Source organism: Simochromis diagramma, unplaced genomic scaffold (assembly GCF_900408965.1).
Source record: "Simochromis diagramma unplaced genomic scaffold, fSimDia1.1 OVJJ01000603.1, whole genome shotgun sequence".
NCBI classification, from domain to species: domain Eukaryota; kingdom Metazoa; phylum Chordata; class Actinopteri; order Cichliformes; family Cichlidae; genus Simochromis; species Simochromis diagramma.
This window is the reverse complement of record NW_024387414.1, coordinates 13,780,250-13,796,060: the sequence shown is the minus strand read 5'-3', so window position 1 is coordinate 13,796,060 and position 15,811 is coordinate 13,780,250. Positions and strand designations below refer to the sequence as shown.

At 40.4% G+C, this 15,811-nt stretch overlaps 1 protein-coding gene across 1 annotated transcript in view; it reads left to right on the top strand.

Moving 5' to 3' along the window:
- The window catches only part of smyd3 (SET and MYND domain containing 3), a 95,185-nt gene that overhangs the window by 62,859 nt on the left and 16,515 nt on the right, over positions 1–15,811 (top strand). Inside the window, exon 6 of the mRNA XM_040012100.1 lies at positions 13,365–13,432. Coding sequence (XP_039868034.1) covers positions 13,365–13,432 — 68 coding nt within the window. The remainder of the gene's footprint in view (positions 1–13,364; positions 13,433–15,811) is intronic.

Below are 15,811 nucleotides of genomic sequence, written 5' to 3'. Positions count from 1 at the left end.
CAACTCTCAATCTGTCTGAATCTTTGCTACTGATTTGTAAAGGGGAATTAAAATCCTATCATAAAGCTCCACTCTGCACGTCCTGCAAATCGCCCCTAAAAGAACTTGTTTGAAAGTGCCTGTGTTGGCCTGGAATAACAGAGAACTGTCTGCATACATTATATCTTGTGAAGATTTGATCATTCCACAGACACAATTTTCATTTATCCAAATAATAAATCATGGATCTTCTAATCTGTTAAAGCCTCAATTATTCAGTGAAATGTCAGTTTGAACCAAGGGCATGTGGATAAATACAGGGAGGCACAGAAGAAGGTTGAAGAAGAACTCAAGCTTGGTAAATAGAGTTATAAAGATATAATCAGTGATGAGGATGGAGTCTAAGAACATCTTTAATATTCATTTTAACATCATCATTTTAGTAGAGAGCAGTCGGTTTTTCAAAGTGTAGCTCTCGGAAAAGATGTTTGCAGGTTCCCATGTGAATTCTTTTCCAGGGGGATCAAGGACAAGAAAGCCTGAATGCTTATGAACTGTGCTGCACAACTAGAAGGTATAGTTTGTTTTCTTTTTTACACTCCAAATTCATGTAATGATCACAGGCCTGTGGCACTTATATCTCCTCCAATAAAGAAATTGTTTAAAGAGATTACTAAGTATGACTCTGGCACACTTTTAATTGCATTCAACTCCACATCTTATCAGGGAGACTTGAGAGGATTCATTACATTGATCCTTGATCTCTCTCCCTCACTCTCGATTTTCGAATTGTTTCTCCTACCCTCAAACTTTCAAGCTGCCACTTTAATCTGTCTTCATCTGTTATAGCTTCCGCTCTTCTCTTTCCTTTCTCTCATTCTCCATCTGCAGTTGGCTGTTTTATGCTTGTTTAAACAGAGATGGACTCCTGGGGTGTGTGTTTATGTGTGCACTTGCATTACTCATGTTGTGGTGGCGTAAGTCTGGAACATTGTGGTAACTCGTCTTCCTCTTAGAGAACAAAACAAATCCCTCATGTAAATCTGTCATTAGTCTCTAGGGCGAAGACTTGGTATAAAGCTTAGCAAGTAGTGGTTGCGGTAAAGGGTTAGTAACTCTCTTAAATAAGACTAGTATTATACTGGCTTGCAAATGAGCACATAGTTTGTTTCAACCCAGAAATCACTTTAGACAGTCACATTGTTGGGACATGTGCTCCTCATGCATACAAATAAAAGAATAAAAAATTGAGAAATTGAGAAAAATATGCAAAAGTGTGAATTTAAAAATGAGTATCATGGCTGTTATCATATCATCACTATATGTTATTATATTTTACATTTGTTTTTTTCCTTTTCTTTGCAAAGAAGACCATGAAATATAGCCATACACCCACATACTATCTAAACATTAACCTGCCCTGCTCTCTTATATTAGCTAGACCTTCCTAATAGCAGGTTGTTCCACTTTTTTCTTTCCGAACTGCTGTAATTCTCTGTGGCACAGATACAACAAGGTGCTGGAAACATTCCTCCGAGATTTTGGCTCATTGAAGTGATAGCATCGCACAGTTATTGCAGATTTGTTAGCAGCACATCCATGATGTGAATCTCCAGCTCCAGTACATCCCAACGGTGCTCAACTGGATTGAGATCTGTGAATGTGGAGGCTATTTGAGTTCAGGGAACTCATTGTCATGTACAAGAAACCAGTTTGAGATAATGTGAGCCTTAAGACATGGTGTGTTATGTTCCTGGAAACATCCAGAAGATGATGAAGGTGGGTACACTGTGGTCATAAAGGGATGGTTGTGCTCAGGAAAACGACAGGTACTAAGGGGCACAAAGTGTGCCAGGAAAGTATCCTCCACACTACAATCTTCTATTGTTCAGTTTTGATGAGCCTGTGTGAATTCTAGTGTTAGTTTCATGTTCTTGGTTGATCCTCTGCTGCTGTAGCCCACCTCCCTTGAGTTTTGACATTTTGCTGGCTCAGAGAAGCTCTTGCATAACTTGGTAGTATTAAGTGGTTATTTGATTTACTGCTGTCTACCTATCAGCTTGAAGGAGTTTGGCCATTCTGCTCTGTCGTCTGACATAAACAATGCGTTTTCACTCAGAGAACTGCCGCTCACGGGATGTTTTAGATGTATACTCAGACCAGCATGTCTGGCACCAACAGCCACACCAGGTTAGAGACGTTATACACAGTATACCTTTGTTAGTGCAACTACAAAATAAAGAAGAAAGAAAACCAAGGGAGAGAAACTATCACTTATTTTTCAACACGCAAATCCAGCAAAACTGTCAAACTTTGTTTGAACACAGAACAAGTTAAGCAGTCAGATTTAGTGACAGCAGTCAGGCAGAAATAATCACTGCATGTAACCTAAAATAAAGCTAATGAAGCTGAATACACGCATGGAGCTGCAGATGTAACGCTGTGCACTCTGATCATAACTGATTAAACTGCACTGTCAGTTTTGCAGTCACCACTGGAGCCGGACATCAACTAGTACTGTGGCTCAAACTCGGACTTTAAGCTATAACATAATGTTGCTCCTCCATGGTGATTTCTGCCTGCAGTGTCAGAACACAGCTGACAGACTTTTGGCATACAGTGTACTCTGTAGTTGTAGCTGCTGGTGCACACAGTTGACTACTTCTGAGGTAACCTCACACTGACACCAGCTACACTGTACTGCAGTCCTGTGTATTTTTGATACGAATCTGAATTGATTTTATCTGAACAATAAAAAAAAAAAAATCTAAAAAACAACACAATGCAAAAGCCTACCTAAGATGAAATTTTATTGATTTTTATAAAAAGCACTTTAGGGGATACTTGTGTATACTTGAGGAGATGGAAGTCAGTCCTGTTTAAGAGCTGTTAAAAATTCTTGTCTGACAGAGTCTGGTCTGAAAAAACTATTCAAGTGGATGAGAATCATTTCACAAAAGGAAGATCCAAGACTTTCCTTTTCTGCAGAGGATAAGCTCATTAGAGTCACCAGAGATCCCCAATTAATGACACCTCAGATTAGAGCTCACATCAATGCATCCCAGAGTTCAAGTAGCAGACGCTTCTCAGCATCAACTAATCAGGCTTCCATGGCTTCATTGCTGCAAAGAAGTCACTTCTGAAGGTTATTAGTTGAAAAACCGAACTGCTTTGGTTCAGAAAATTTGGATTGGTTAGGCAATACAATGAGTTTGTGCAAACGCTGGCTACTTTAAAGAATTTTTTAACTTCATTTAAAAAAAGTTAAAGTTTATTATTTCATAATTTCAATTTTCAGTGTGGTAAAACCACTAAACGAGCGGATGTGCCCAGACATTTGACTGTTTCTCTATGTGCATGCAACAGTGTCACAATGAGGAAAAAGATGTGTAGCGCTGTTTCTCCCCCCTCATATTTCCACCGAGTTTGTCTGCCTGTCTATTGAGAGATGAAAGAACCATGATTAGGTCATAAATACTTTATCAAAGCATCGATAGTCCGTACACACACACACACACACACACACACACACACACACGCACGCATACACACAAATGCACAGAAGGCACTCAGATACGGCCTTTGATTGGGTCTGATGGCCTTTGTAGTTGTCCCCAGAGTGACAGTAATTGAACCGATTCCAATGACATTAGAGACATAAACCACCCAGTCACAAGTTTTTTGAGGCAACATGACAGGAGAAAGCAAACCAATGCAATGCCTCGATGTGAAATGACAGGACCTCCCACTCTCCACCATCCCAGCCTCCCCCACCCATCCACTTAGAGATGTGCTATCCGTATACGTTTCCAAAATGTCACTGGAATCATTTTGATCTGCCCCTCCTGCCTGAATACTTAATGTTGCACAGAAATTCACAGTGGAGTCCTGCAGCTGACTGTAATTTAAAGTAGTTGTACAGGTTAGTCTTTATATCTCAAAAGGTTGCATGTGCTGGGCCAGTGATGCCATTCTTGGGTTTTACCTTTGAAAGGTTTTTAATATTTTGAGGTTTAGTTATAGAACCAGATTCATCTGAAAGTTAAGCCATTGACTGAAAAAATGGTTTTATATCTTAAAAGAGTTGAATGGATTTGTGAATTGCATGTGTGATCTGACTAAAAGAATAGTCACTTGGAAATAGATGCAAATTAACTTTACTTCAGTGGCGTAATTACTTATCTCTGAATATGTGTGTCTTTGCGAGCTCTATTCATGACCTTACTGGTAGGCTCCTAAAATATGGAATCTAGAATTTGTGCACACACGCAGACTGTGACATCTTTGATCTTATTTTCTATTTTCCACATCACTAACCACACCCTTCTTCCACACTCATCTGTCTACGCTTCTGTTTCTTTCTCACATTTATAATTTCTCCAGGTTTCATGATCCAAAACGAATCAACAGAAATGTTTCGACAGTAAGAAAAATAAATGGTCAAACAAATAAATGGATGCAGATTGAGATTTTCTGCACCCTTTTGCCACTGACACAGAGAGACAATTCCCTAAAAGATATTAAACAAAAGTAACCAACTTTAATTTGGAAGAAAACGCCTCCGGGCAAAATCTATGCTTTGGTAATTGTGTAATTCTCCACAGTGGGTATGCCAATATCTGAATCCTACCAGGCCTCTAATCCCCATTAAGAGCTCCTTTCAATTCATTTTCTGAAATACAATTCATTTGCTTCAGATAGAAAGTAGCCCTGTAGACACTGTAACATCTCTCAGTGTTTCATCTCCCCCAAACTGGGTCCTCCTCACACACACTCGACCACAATGTCAACTCATATCAACCCGCACTCACTCACAGCTGTAAATGGGTCTCATTATTATCAGTAAGGACATAAATAAGCAGGTAAATTGTGGGAGTCCCTCACCATCTCTCAGAGTGATACAATCATCACCATGGTTACTGATGGACAGTGTGTATGCATAGCCGTGTAGTCACAGTACCTGCTGTTCCTTTGCATATGAATAACATCTCTAAAGCTAATAATATTTCCTCTAGGCAGTTAAAAAAGGAAGAAGCTAGAAATAATTATTAAAATAGAATTTCATTTTGTGTTATTATTACTGGTTAGTCCTTATGTTACACAGTGATGGATTACTTTGTTGAAGTGAAGACCTAAATGCAGGATGCAGGGGGCAGGGAGCTGAAGCTGAGCTGAAGTGAGCTTTATTGTTGATACAAAGTCCAAGGAATGAGGGGGAAAACACAGTATCTGGAATCCTGAGGGACTAGGACTAATGCAGGGCTGCACACAGAAAACATTCATGGGAAAGTAACGGGTATGTTCACTGATGACACAAAAAGCATTTGTTTATATAAATGAAGACAGTCAGGATATTCATAACACATGAAGTAACTAAAATGCATACCATGTATCCTTCAAAGTAAAACTAAAAGTATTACAGACATGAATATTAAGACTTTACAAGATGTCAGACTACAGAACATAGGGCACACAGGACATTAATCCTGAAATGAGAGAGATGGAGGATAGAAGAGAGAAACACTGAGGGAAGTAAAGGCTACAGCTAACAGAAATCTAAATAATAACCTAAACATGGAATTGCAAACCTGAAAATCATCACTAAAATAGTAATAAAGGGAAAACTAAAATAAAGGAGTCAGTGAACAGTAAACAGATTTTTCTGCTAGGGAAAAAGTAACCAAAACAGAAATGCAACAAAACAAAACTCAAACTTCAAACTCAAATATAGCAATAAAAACAGAGTTCAAGCTCACATATATAAACCTGGTAATTGAAACTCAAATACACAGAAAGTCCTGTGACCATGACACTTTAAGGTGTCATATAAGAGAGCAAAGATGTTCCATCGATCCTCATGTACCACTGAACCAGGTCCAGGCAGTCTAAACAGAGCTGCATCCTCCCTCTCCTCGTCCATCGCCTCCTTCCAGGGTGGTACTGATGTGTCCGACCAGTCAGGAGAGACAGTCCACCGTGTCCTGCTCTGCTTTGAGTTCTTGTACTGTTAGAATATGTCTGAAGCATCGTGCTTGAAAGACATCTTAGAGAGATTCTAGACAGGTTCTTGAACCACCTGAATTGGCTCCTTTCCACACTAAGGAGCTGTGGTTTTACTGTGAGCACCTCCCAAATGACTGAGCTCCCCATCCCATCTGAAAGGCTGAGCCTAAACACTCTTTAAAAGAAGCTCATTTCCACAGCTTACCTGCAGGATCTCATTCTTTCAGCCACACAGCTCTGCTCGCGGCAATAGGCGATTGTAGGAATGCAGATCAACCGGTAAATCAGCAGCTTTGTCTTCTCACTCAGTGCTCTCTCCACTGCAACAGACTTCCACACTGTCACTGCCGACACCAGATCGATGCTTATGTCAGTCTCCAGCTCTGTGCCTCACCCACTCTCTCACGGCTCAAGATGATATATTTAATTTGCCCAATGAACTTCAAAGCAGATATTCAGAAAAGTCTGTAAATGCTGACAATTGAAAAGATGCTACGAGTTTTGGGATGATCTTCCGCTAGTGGTGTATCAATTAAATGATTAATTTCAACGCTATATAATTAAAACCAGCAAATACATTTTGCAAGATCTAAATCTTTATATTTGAGAGGTAGCAGAGTACCAGCAGCGTTTCACATTTCAGACTGAAGAACTGTTTGTTGAGACTAAAGAACATGTTATAGTGACAGTTACACTGAATGTTTCAGTTTCCTGACTCAGATCTCTTTCTTTCTGATAATAGCTTCTGCATCTGTAGAAGAGTAAGAGAACAAGGAAAGAGGCAGAGAGTCTGAGAATCAGAGGAGGTCGATTTTTGGAAAAGGCAGGACTTGATTCTTAAGCTTGTGTGTACGTGTTGCTGTTTGGGATGCAAAAGATGTCCAATAGCCGCTGCTGCAGATGTGGCTTTTCTCCAAGATTGATTGTTTCCCTCAGGGAGGGAGATGGTGAGTGTAAGACAGAGAAAGATTTATGCCCAGCTCAGTGCCCTACTACTGTTTGTTTAAACGTTCTTCCCTCTATCTCTGCTGTCAGTAACCGGTGTTGCCTTTTCCTAATAAGGTGAAAACGGCAAGGTACTCAAATACCCTCTTTCTGTTAGAAGACAGGATGACACTTACATTTGCTTTTACCCTCTCTTACTCATAGGTTTACGTATGTGATCTGCTTAATGCTACTGTCACACTCAAGAAAACTGTGGTTGTAGACCACAGCACAACCAAAATTATGATGTTGCCTTTGACATGGTTGCTTTGAAAACAGGGACCAAGGTCTGTTAACACTCACAGTCGGTTTCCATTTTCAGAGTGCCTTTGGTGCATCAAGATAAAACCGCACTAAGATAGAGTCTGCTATCAGGTTTTGACTTAATGTGGTGAAGCTGGCAATTGCATGCAATCTGTTTATGATAATACTGCAACTATAAATGTGATAACTCTGAAAATCGCAAATCTGTAGCAGTCTACATACAAAAATTCCCATGAAGTTTTTACATTCAGAATTCAGAAAGTTCAGAAACTCAAACACAAATTCAGAAAGTGTTCCTCAAGTAGTTACATAGTGTCACGGCTGCCGAGGCGAGCCGTGTGGTATTGAAGGGGGAAAGGACCCAAAACGCAGGCAGTAGATGATAATGCTGGTGATGTTTTATTTACACAGTGGTGAGATGGCAAAACAGGCAAGAGGGAAGACAAAACTAAAGACCTAAACTGGGAAAGCTAAATGACAAACCTGAGAGGGTACCAGAATGGGGTGAGAGGCAGAGGCTGTATCCCAATTCAGGGTCTGCAGCCTTAAAGTACGCATTTCAAGGCCGATTACGTCACAGCGGCGCGCCGAAGGCTGTCCCAATTCAAAGGCTGCTCGAAATGTGGCCCTGAAATGCGTCCTTCATTTCCCTGAATTTTAAGGCTGTGGCAGTGTAGACTTCGTGGTCCCATATATCCCACAATTCATAGCGCGGCAGTCGGTGTGGAGAATTCTGCCGCAGACGGCAGAAGCGGAGCGGCCGAAGAGTAAACTGTGAAAAGTAAGTACTGAATATTATGTCACTTATTTATGTGCAAATGTTTAATAACGAAGAACATTAAACATTACTGTTGGCCACATGTCGGCAAAGTTATGTGACATTAGTGACGTTTGTACTAACTTGATTTTAAAGCCTTTACTTTAAAATATACGCAGTTCAATAGCTGAGCTTAATCTTACAGAGAATGATCAAAGCTCATGTAGAAACAAACAAACAAATGAACAAAAGATTTTCTCCTTCATTTCTGTCAAACAAAGCTGTATGACACGTTTCCAGTGGTTAGTATCATGGTTGCTAGGCAACCTGGGCAGCGCAACGGAGGCTTTTTTTTTTTAAACTTTATTGACAAACAACAGTATCAGCGCAACGGAGGCTAGACCGTCCCATTTCACAAGCCTCGCACTTCCGGCCTTAGCGGTCTTTGAGTACGCGGCCCTTGAGGATCGTTGAGGCTGCGTACTTTAAGGCTGCAGACCCTGAATTGGGAGACAGCCAGAGAGACACAGACGAGGGACAGGACACCGTGGACCACAGACTGACACGGAGTAACACAGACGAACCGGCAACAGGCAGGAGAACACACAGGGCTTAAATACACACACCAGTAATCAGGGGATGAGAGACAGGAGGGCAACACAGCTGGGAGGAATCAGAGCTGACGGGACAGGGGAAATGTAAACTGAACACACTCGCATCAGACAGAGACCTTCACAATAAAACAGGAAACTCAGACACAGGGAACCAAACAAGACACAGAACTAAACAGACAGCTTCACAAACAGACGGGGTGACACCATAGACAGACAGAGACGCAGACTCAAAGACAGACCGAATATAACACATAGAACTCAAACAATAATAATCATCATCATCATCATAAACTAGAAAATGATAATAAACTAAAAGCGCTGGGTCACCGACCCAGGACCATGACACATAGTTGCTGCACAATGACAGTTTAACTTCAAAATTAGGTTTGCAAACCTTCCCCAGTCTGTGACTGATTCCAGTCAATCTGACAGCGATCGTTTGAGGACAGGTCACCTACCACCAGGTGACCCGTGCAGTCAACTTGTGATTGAAAGTGCTAAACCAGAGGTTGAGGGTGTTGTACACTCAACCTTTGGACAACCTGGTCTCACAACTGCTTGCAGATGGTTGCCAAATAAGAAAAAAGTTTCACCAAGCAACCACCAATTTTTCCTAGTCACAAAGAGGTTGCTGTCCTATTTTATGTCAAAATTCAAAACATGTTTTTTCGTCTTTTGCATTGACATTAAATGATAGTCAAACCCAGATAAAGCTCTGAGCCTCGTGTGAACGGATATGAAATTGTTAGTTTCTGAATGAGTTTTAAGGGAATGGTGTTTGGAAGTTTTTCTAGCAAAAATGACAAACACTTTCTGGTTCCAGCTCCACAAACAGGAAACTTTGTTGCTCTGTTTACATCACTGTAAACTGAATATCCTTGGATGTAGGACAAAGTGCGCTGTGTTTATGTGATTTTGGGGTTTGGGTGTTTTTTTTTTTACTGGACAGCATGATATGATATGTCATAGAGTAGAGGAATAATGAGAAAAATAACTTCATCAATAACCAGAGTCTTAGTTGCTGTCCTGGTGGTTTATTTTATGAATGGGGTATGTGTGTGTGTGTTTGGAATAATGGGCTTTTTTGGTTACACACATAAACACCATTGTTTAGCAAAAAGCATTACATATTACACTATTTTCCACACATGCATTTGCCAACTATTGTGAATAACAACAAAGAAACCAAAGCCAAGAGGACTATTATTTTCTTATATGCACTGTTTAATTCATTAAATGAAAATCTAATGAAAGTATGTAACTGTTGTTCTCTCTTGATGTATTGGAATTCATACAGAACATGTGGCTCTGCTGTAAGATGCATCTGTACTCTGTGCTTTACAGTGCAGATGATAAATGTCTGCGAATAACAATACTGTGTGTGAGATGATGAAAGAACAATTTGTGTGTTGTGTGTGTATGAAAGAGAGGAGTGAGGGAGGAAGATTTAGAGCAGGATTTTTCATTTTGTGGTGAATCCATTGAGTAAAAACCATCATTTCCCATGAGGCCTGACTCTAATGGTGTTTATTACAACTGCAGATTCAAATCGAATCAATTTGACGTGTTGACTGGTTTGAATATCAGTAGGATGGGAACCATCTGTCTGGGGCTCACTTTAAATTTCACCCTCCCTCCTGCACATCTCTACTTCCCTTTAATTTTCCCTAGTCCAAATATTACCAATGTTAGACTTATTTATCTGCTTTGTGCACAGAGTAGAGAAACAAACCTAACTCACACAAATGCACCACGACCACCAACACATGTACAAACACACTTGTTTACCAGCACCGGCTCAGTAATTGACATATCAAAGACAGCTGTGCTGATTTTCTGTTTTTTAGCTTTCAGTTCGTTGCTAACTTCTTTTGTTTTAGAGTGTTTATTAGTGTTTTCTCCCTCATCAACCGTGTCTTTCTCTTTTAAACAACTTCTTCAGGCATGTTATTATTCAAACCATGTCTGCGCCAACTCTGCTAGCTGAAAGAAACAAACCATCCCTCTCCCTAGTTTGAAATTTCTCCTCTGTCGCCTGAAAGCCTTGGCCTGTTAATTCATTTGTTCTGACATACGTCCTTTATACCATGCAGACCACCCCAGTGCATTGTGAGAGGTTTATATACACAAGTGCTAAATCATATCCTGAGCTGTCCAAAATTCCATACTAAAGTAGTATTTAGTGTGCAGAGATTTTTTTTGTGCGTCTGAAACCTGTATATATACCCAATAGTATGCAAGGTGGGGAATAATATGGTATACCAGCAGTGGACACTACACCAGCATAAACATCACCCCACAGAAGATATCAGAGGCTGAATCAGACATTATGATTTCCTGGAAGAAAACAAAGCCCAGAATAATAACAGGACTACAGGGTTTCTTATGCCTTTCAAAATGGGCCTTTGGGGGGTGATTCTGCATATAAACACACACATATATAACCTCCTAGGACCTGGCGTCGACATATGTGGACATCACATTTTGGGTTGTCTAGACCAAAATACTAAATTTGGCTCTACAAGGGCCTGATATCCACTTACGAGGAAATTATACTGCCACTGTTCTACCAAAATTTAAAACGTATGTCCTTATATGTGGATCTTATTTTTCTCAGAAACAAAAATCAGGTAGAAAAAAAATCTGGTAATTCTTTGTTTTATAGGGGCGACTGTGGCTCAGGGAGTTGGGAAGCGTATCTGTAACCGGAAGGTCGCTGGTTCGATCCTCGGGCTGTCTGTCCTGGTCGTTGTGTCCTTGGGCAAGACACTTCACCCTACCGCCTACTGGTGTTGGCCAGAGGGGCCGATGGCGCGATATGGCAGCCTCGCTTCTGTCAGTCTGCCCCAGGGCAGCTGTGGCTACAACCGTAGCTGCTTCCACCAGTGTGTGAATGTGAGAGTGACTGAATAGTGGCATTGTAAAGCGCTTTGGGTGCCTTGAAAAGCGCTATATAAATCCAATCCATTATTATTATTATTATTATTTTTACATTCATCAGGTTCCAATCAGTCCCAATTGGCAAAGAGAAATTAAAAATGCATGCCATGAAAGAGTTTGGGTCTTAGGAGGTTAAGTCAGTGCTACCTTAGTTGTCAAAAGTGGGGGGTTTCTGTAAAGGCCATTTAACAAACCCAAAAGATTATAATTGATTAATTAAATCCAACTTTAACTGGTCAAAAAGTGTTTTTTATGGAGAAAAAAAAATCCTCCACTTACATGCTACCATCCACCAAGCTCAAAATGACCATCGTAATGTAATTATATGTTTCTTATGCTAAGTTTTGCATTTCAGATACAAAGTATAACTGGGGCTGAAAACATGAGATTTTCAGGTCATATGCAAAATCTCATGTTGCCTTCCATGCATACATTTACTTAACCTTTTATCCAGTTGGGGTAACAGGGGGCTTGAGCCTGTCTCAGTCATCATAGGGGAAGTGGGCAAGTACATCCTGGATAGGTCTGTCACAGGGCTAACACAAAGAGACAAACCATTCACCCTCACGTTCACATCTGTGGTCGATTTAGAATCACCGGTTAGCCTAACATCCGTATCTTTGGGCTGGATTACCCAGAGAGAGCCTCACTGCCTCCTTCAAAGTTGTCTCTTTGTGAGACACTGTACCACTTCTAGTCCTTCTGCTAAGGTTTTATCACAGTTTGCAACGATCATTCTGACCTCCTGCAAATGTGTATCTGTTTGCTATGTCAATATGATGACCTTTTATGTTGAATGTTGAATTTGGAAAGAGGACGAAGTCACAGGTAACCAAATACAGTGAGTAGCGCTGGTGCTAAGTGAGGATTTTGTTGGTGTGGCCAGAAACTCCTGTGCAATGTGTTGTGAGAGTGTATGATGGAGCAATGAAATATGGCATAGCTCAGGTCATCACGGCAGAATCTGCTGACAGTCCAACCCTGGAGTCGACTTCACCGTGCACAATCCCATAAATGTCAAAAAAAAATAGAGCGCCAGCTATTGACTTGATGGATCATCTTGGAGGTTGCACACTCAGGTTCTTCCACTGAAAAATAAGAGTTTTAATAATCTGAGTTGTAGCTGAAGATCTATGTCTCATCACCAGTGATGATACTCGACATTGAATTTGGGTCAGTTTGACATAGCTGTGATTCTGAAGTTTAACGTACACAAGAAAGTGGCCGTGACCAGGGAGTGAGCTCAGCTGTAGAACTTTATGATCACTTTTTTGATCATGTCTTTGTCAGAATTTCTAAAATTGTTAATAATCAGCAATTTAACACCGTAGAGTCGTGCTGCTTTCGTGGGAAAAAAGTGTATCACTACTATTGTTGGTAGAAAAGTTCCTCTGATTTCCTAGTAGCACTGGGGTTTAATTGTATTTACTGACAGAGGTAACTGTTATTATTTTTATTGTAATTGCATTTTTTTGTCACAGACATGTGGGGAAACAAAATTATTTCATTCGCTACACGAAATATTATGTACAGATCAACATTTGAAACAAAGTGTTTCTCTCTAAGCATGTGTTATTATTTCAAAACTATTTTATTTTTCATTAAAAAAAAAAAAAAAGACTTTTACTGGCTCAGAAATAACCAGGCGGTAATTTTACACAATCGCAGAGCATGTCATGTTTCAGTGCTGCTGGAGTTTTGCAGCTGTCAAAGCTATGTAGAGGTGTTCAGAACATAGGATGAAAGGTATTGTTCATTTCCTGAAGCAATTTAACAAATAATCACTCACTCTTTTGTCTCCACATCTTCACCATCTCCTTTAGGTGACGTGTAATTGCTTCACCATCAGTGATGGGGAGCTGCAGGAGATTGGAGTTGGCCTGTATCCAAGGTAACAAAGGGCAGCGTGGAGAGCATGCACATCTAAGAAGCATCATTAATTTCAATCTTGCTCGTAATCTTTGTTAGATGGCACTCTTACTTATAAAAAAGCCACAAAATTTAAAAGCTGCGTAGACTTACCTGCCCGATCACTGCGCCCTAACCAACCCCACCCGTCCTCGCACCTGCTCGCTTTTAAAGCCCTGCCTGCGCTTCTCGATGTTTTCCTGACAGTTCTTTGAAGTAGCAGGAAAAAGGGGGGAATCAAGGGAGTCAATTTTTGCTGTAAGGCAAAAACCTGAAAATGAATGTTGACTGTATATATTATAACGCTGTTAGGGGAAGACAGACGGAAAAGGAAAGCTGGAATTCATAGAGAAATGCTAGGTTTGACTCCCAACTGATGTGGGATTGATAATGTGTTTGTTGTGTAGAATAGGGGGCACATTATTCGTGCAATGTAAGTAATTAGTGTGAATTTCTGTAGTTTGAGTAGATTTCGCTGTGTGACTGTAACATTAACCAGTCATAAAGTGTGTAAGTATGTCCATTTTTAGTAGAACAGTTAACAAAATATTATTCACTCTCTCTGCTGTCCTAGAAAGTGGAATGAAGGCCGTATACAGCCTTGCACTGGCATATTTTTGCCTTTTCGTATCACTGCAGAGACTCACCGAAAGACTAAAAATCTTCCTGTCACAGTTAGACTCTATAGCTCAGGAAAGGTAACTCTGGTTGCTCTTCAAACATCTGGTGTTGTGTAGATTTTGAATATCTGCCTCAATTTTATTCACATTCATTCTGATATGTCTACCTATCGTAGTGGAAATACTGTAACTGTGTACACAGACCTCACAGGTTACACACATGTGCATAAGTGTTGATAAACCCCTTGACCTGATTTAGGGATGTGAGCATGGCCCTCACTCACATGGTCCAAAACTTGAAATGGTCCTCATAAAATATACACAAATACACACTGAGACACACACAGCAGTGCAGTACTGTATGCACTGTAATCCATGTATTGAATCCCGGGTGAATGGGGTGGGATTTGGCCTGGTGTTGTACATGTCGTTAGTGTTGTCACACACGCAGACACACACACACACACACACACCACAGGTATCCCTGCCAGTTTATCTGGTTCGTGTTGAGATGTCAGATGGTCGCAGTGGCATTACCAAAGCTCAGCCAAACCACGTGGGTCTATGTGCGATTTGTGTTGTAACTCATCCATAAATAATGGGCCCGTTCTCAGAATGGTCCCCCTGCCTATTCATATTTTGGGTTGCCTAGCAACCATGGGTTTGCCGAAGAGAGGGGGATTACTGTGGTGAGACTACACCTCCGTTCATCTCACCGCTTTCTGCTCATTTTCTGTCTCTGTTATATTTCAAAAACTCTTTTTCTCATTAGCTGACTTTCTCGTTCTCCTCTCAGCTGCACTCATCCGTACCATAACCCTCTTTCACTGCTAATTGGCCTATTGACAACATGATGTGAAATCCTCAGAGCGCTCTATCAAAAGCAAAATGATTCAGAGTTGAATTGATAGCACAGATTACGTGTTGTAATCCTCCTCAACCATACATTTTATATTACCTCGTTTTAACCCCCATGTGGATGCAAGGAAATCCTCCCAGGGGTGCAGTGCAGCAAAAGCAGGGAAAAGAAATTACTTAACAGTATAACATGCAGACCTGAGAGATGTTTATGAGGAGCACACTTTTTAGAAAATGGAATCACTTGACTGTGTTGGAAATCAAAAATTAGATGAAATTTTCTCAGCCTCTATGGGATGACATCAGTTTCCGCTTGGTTACATGGATTGATAGTGGCCCTGTGTCAGATTGGTGACCTCTCCAGGTCTCTACCCTGCCTCTCGCCCAATGGTAGCCAGGTAGGCTTCAGCCAATACAACTTCTCTATTGCTAGATCGCTTTAATCCTCACCACAGTCAATGTTCTCAAATGAATCATAGCAAAAAACAACTTCTTTATAAAGCAAGTGTATTTAAAGCAGGTGATTAGGGGTTTAGCAATTCTGATTCCAGTATTGATGATTGATTATTTCCCCCTTTTGTTGTGATCAGTGTTTGGGGTCATTACTCAAAAAAAGTAATTATTACCTGTAATACACAGAACACTTTTCTTTAAAGTAATGCAGTATGTTGCTCAATTACTCCAAAGAGAAGTAATTTGTTACATTATTCGTTACATTATATTCTAGTTTCTCCGTAAAATGACTTGTAACACACTCTCTCATAATTGCCAGTTAACAATATAAACTGAGGCTACAGTCCCACACACTAACACAAATCTGTATCATAAAGAGACACACATACAATCTTTCTCTTGGTATTTGGGTATGAACACAATGCAGAAAT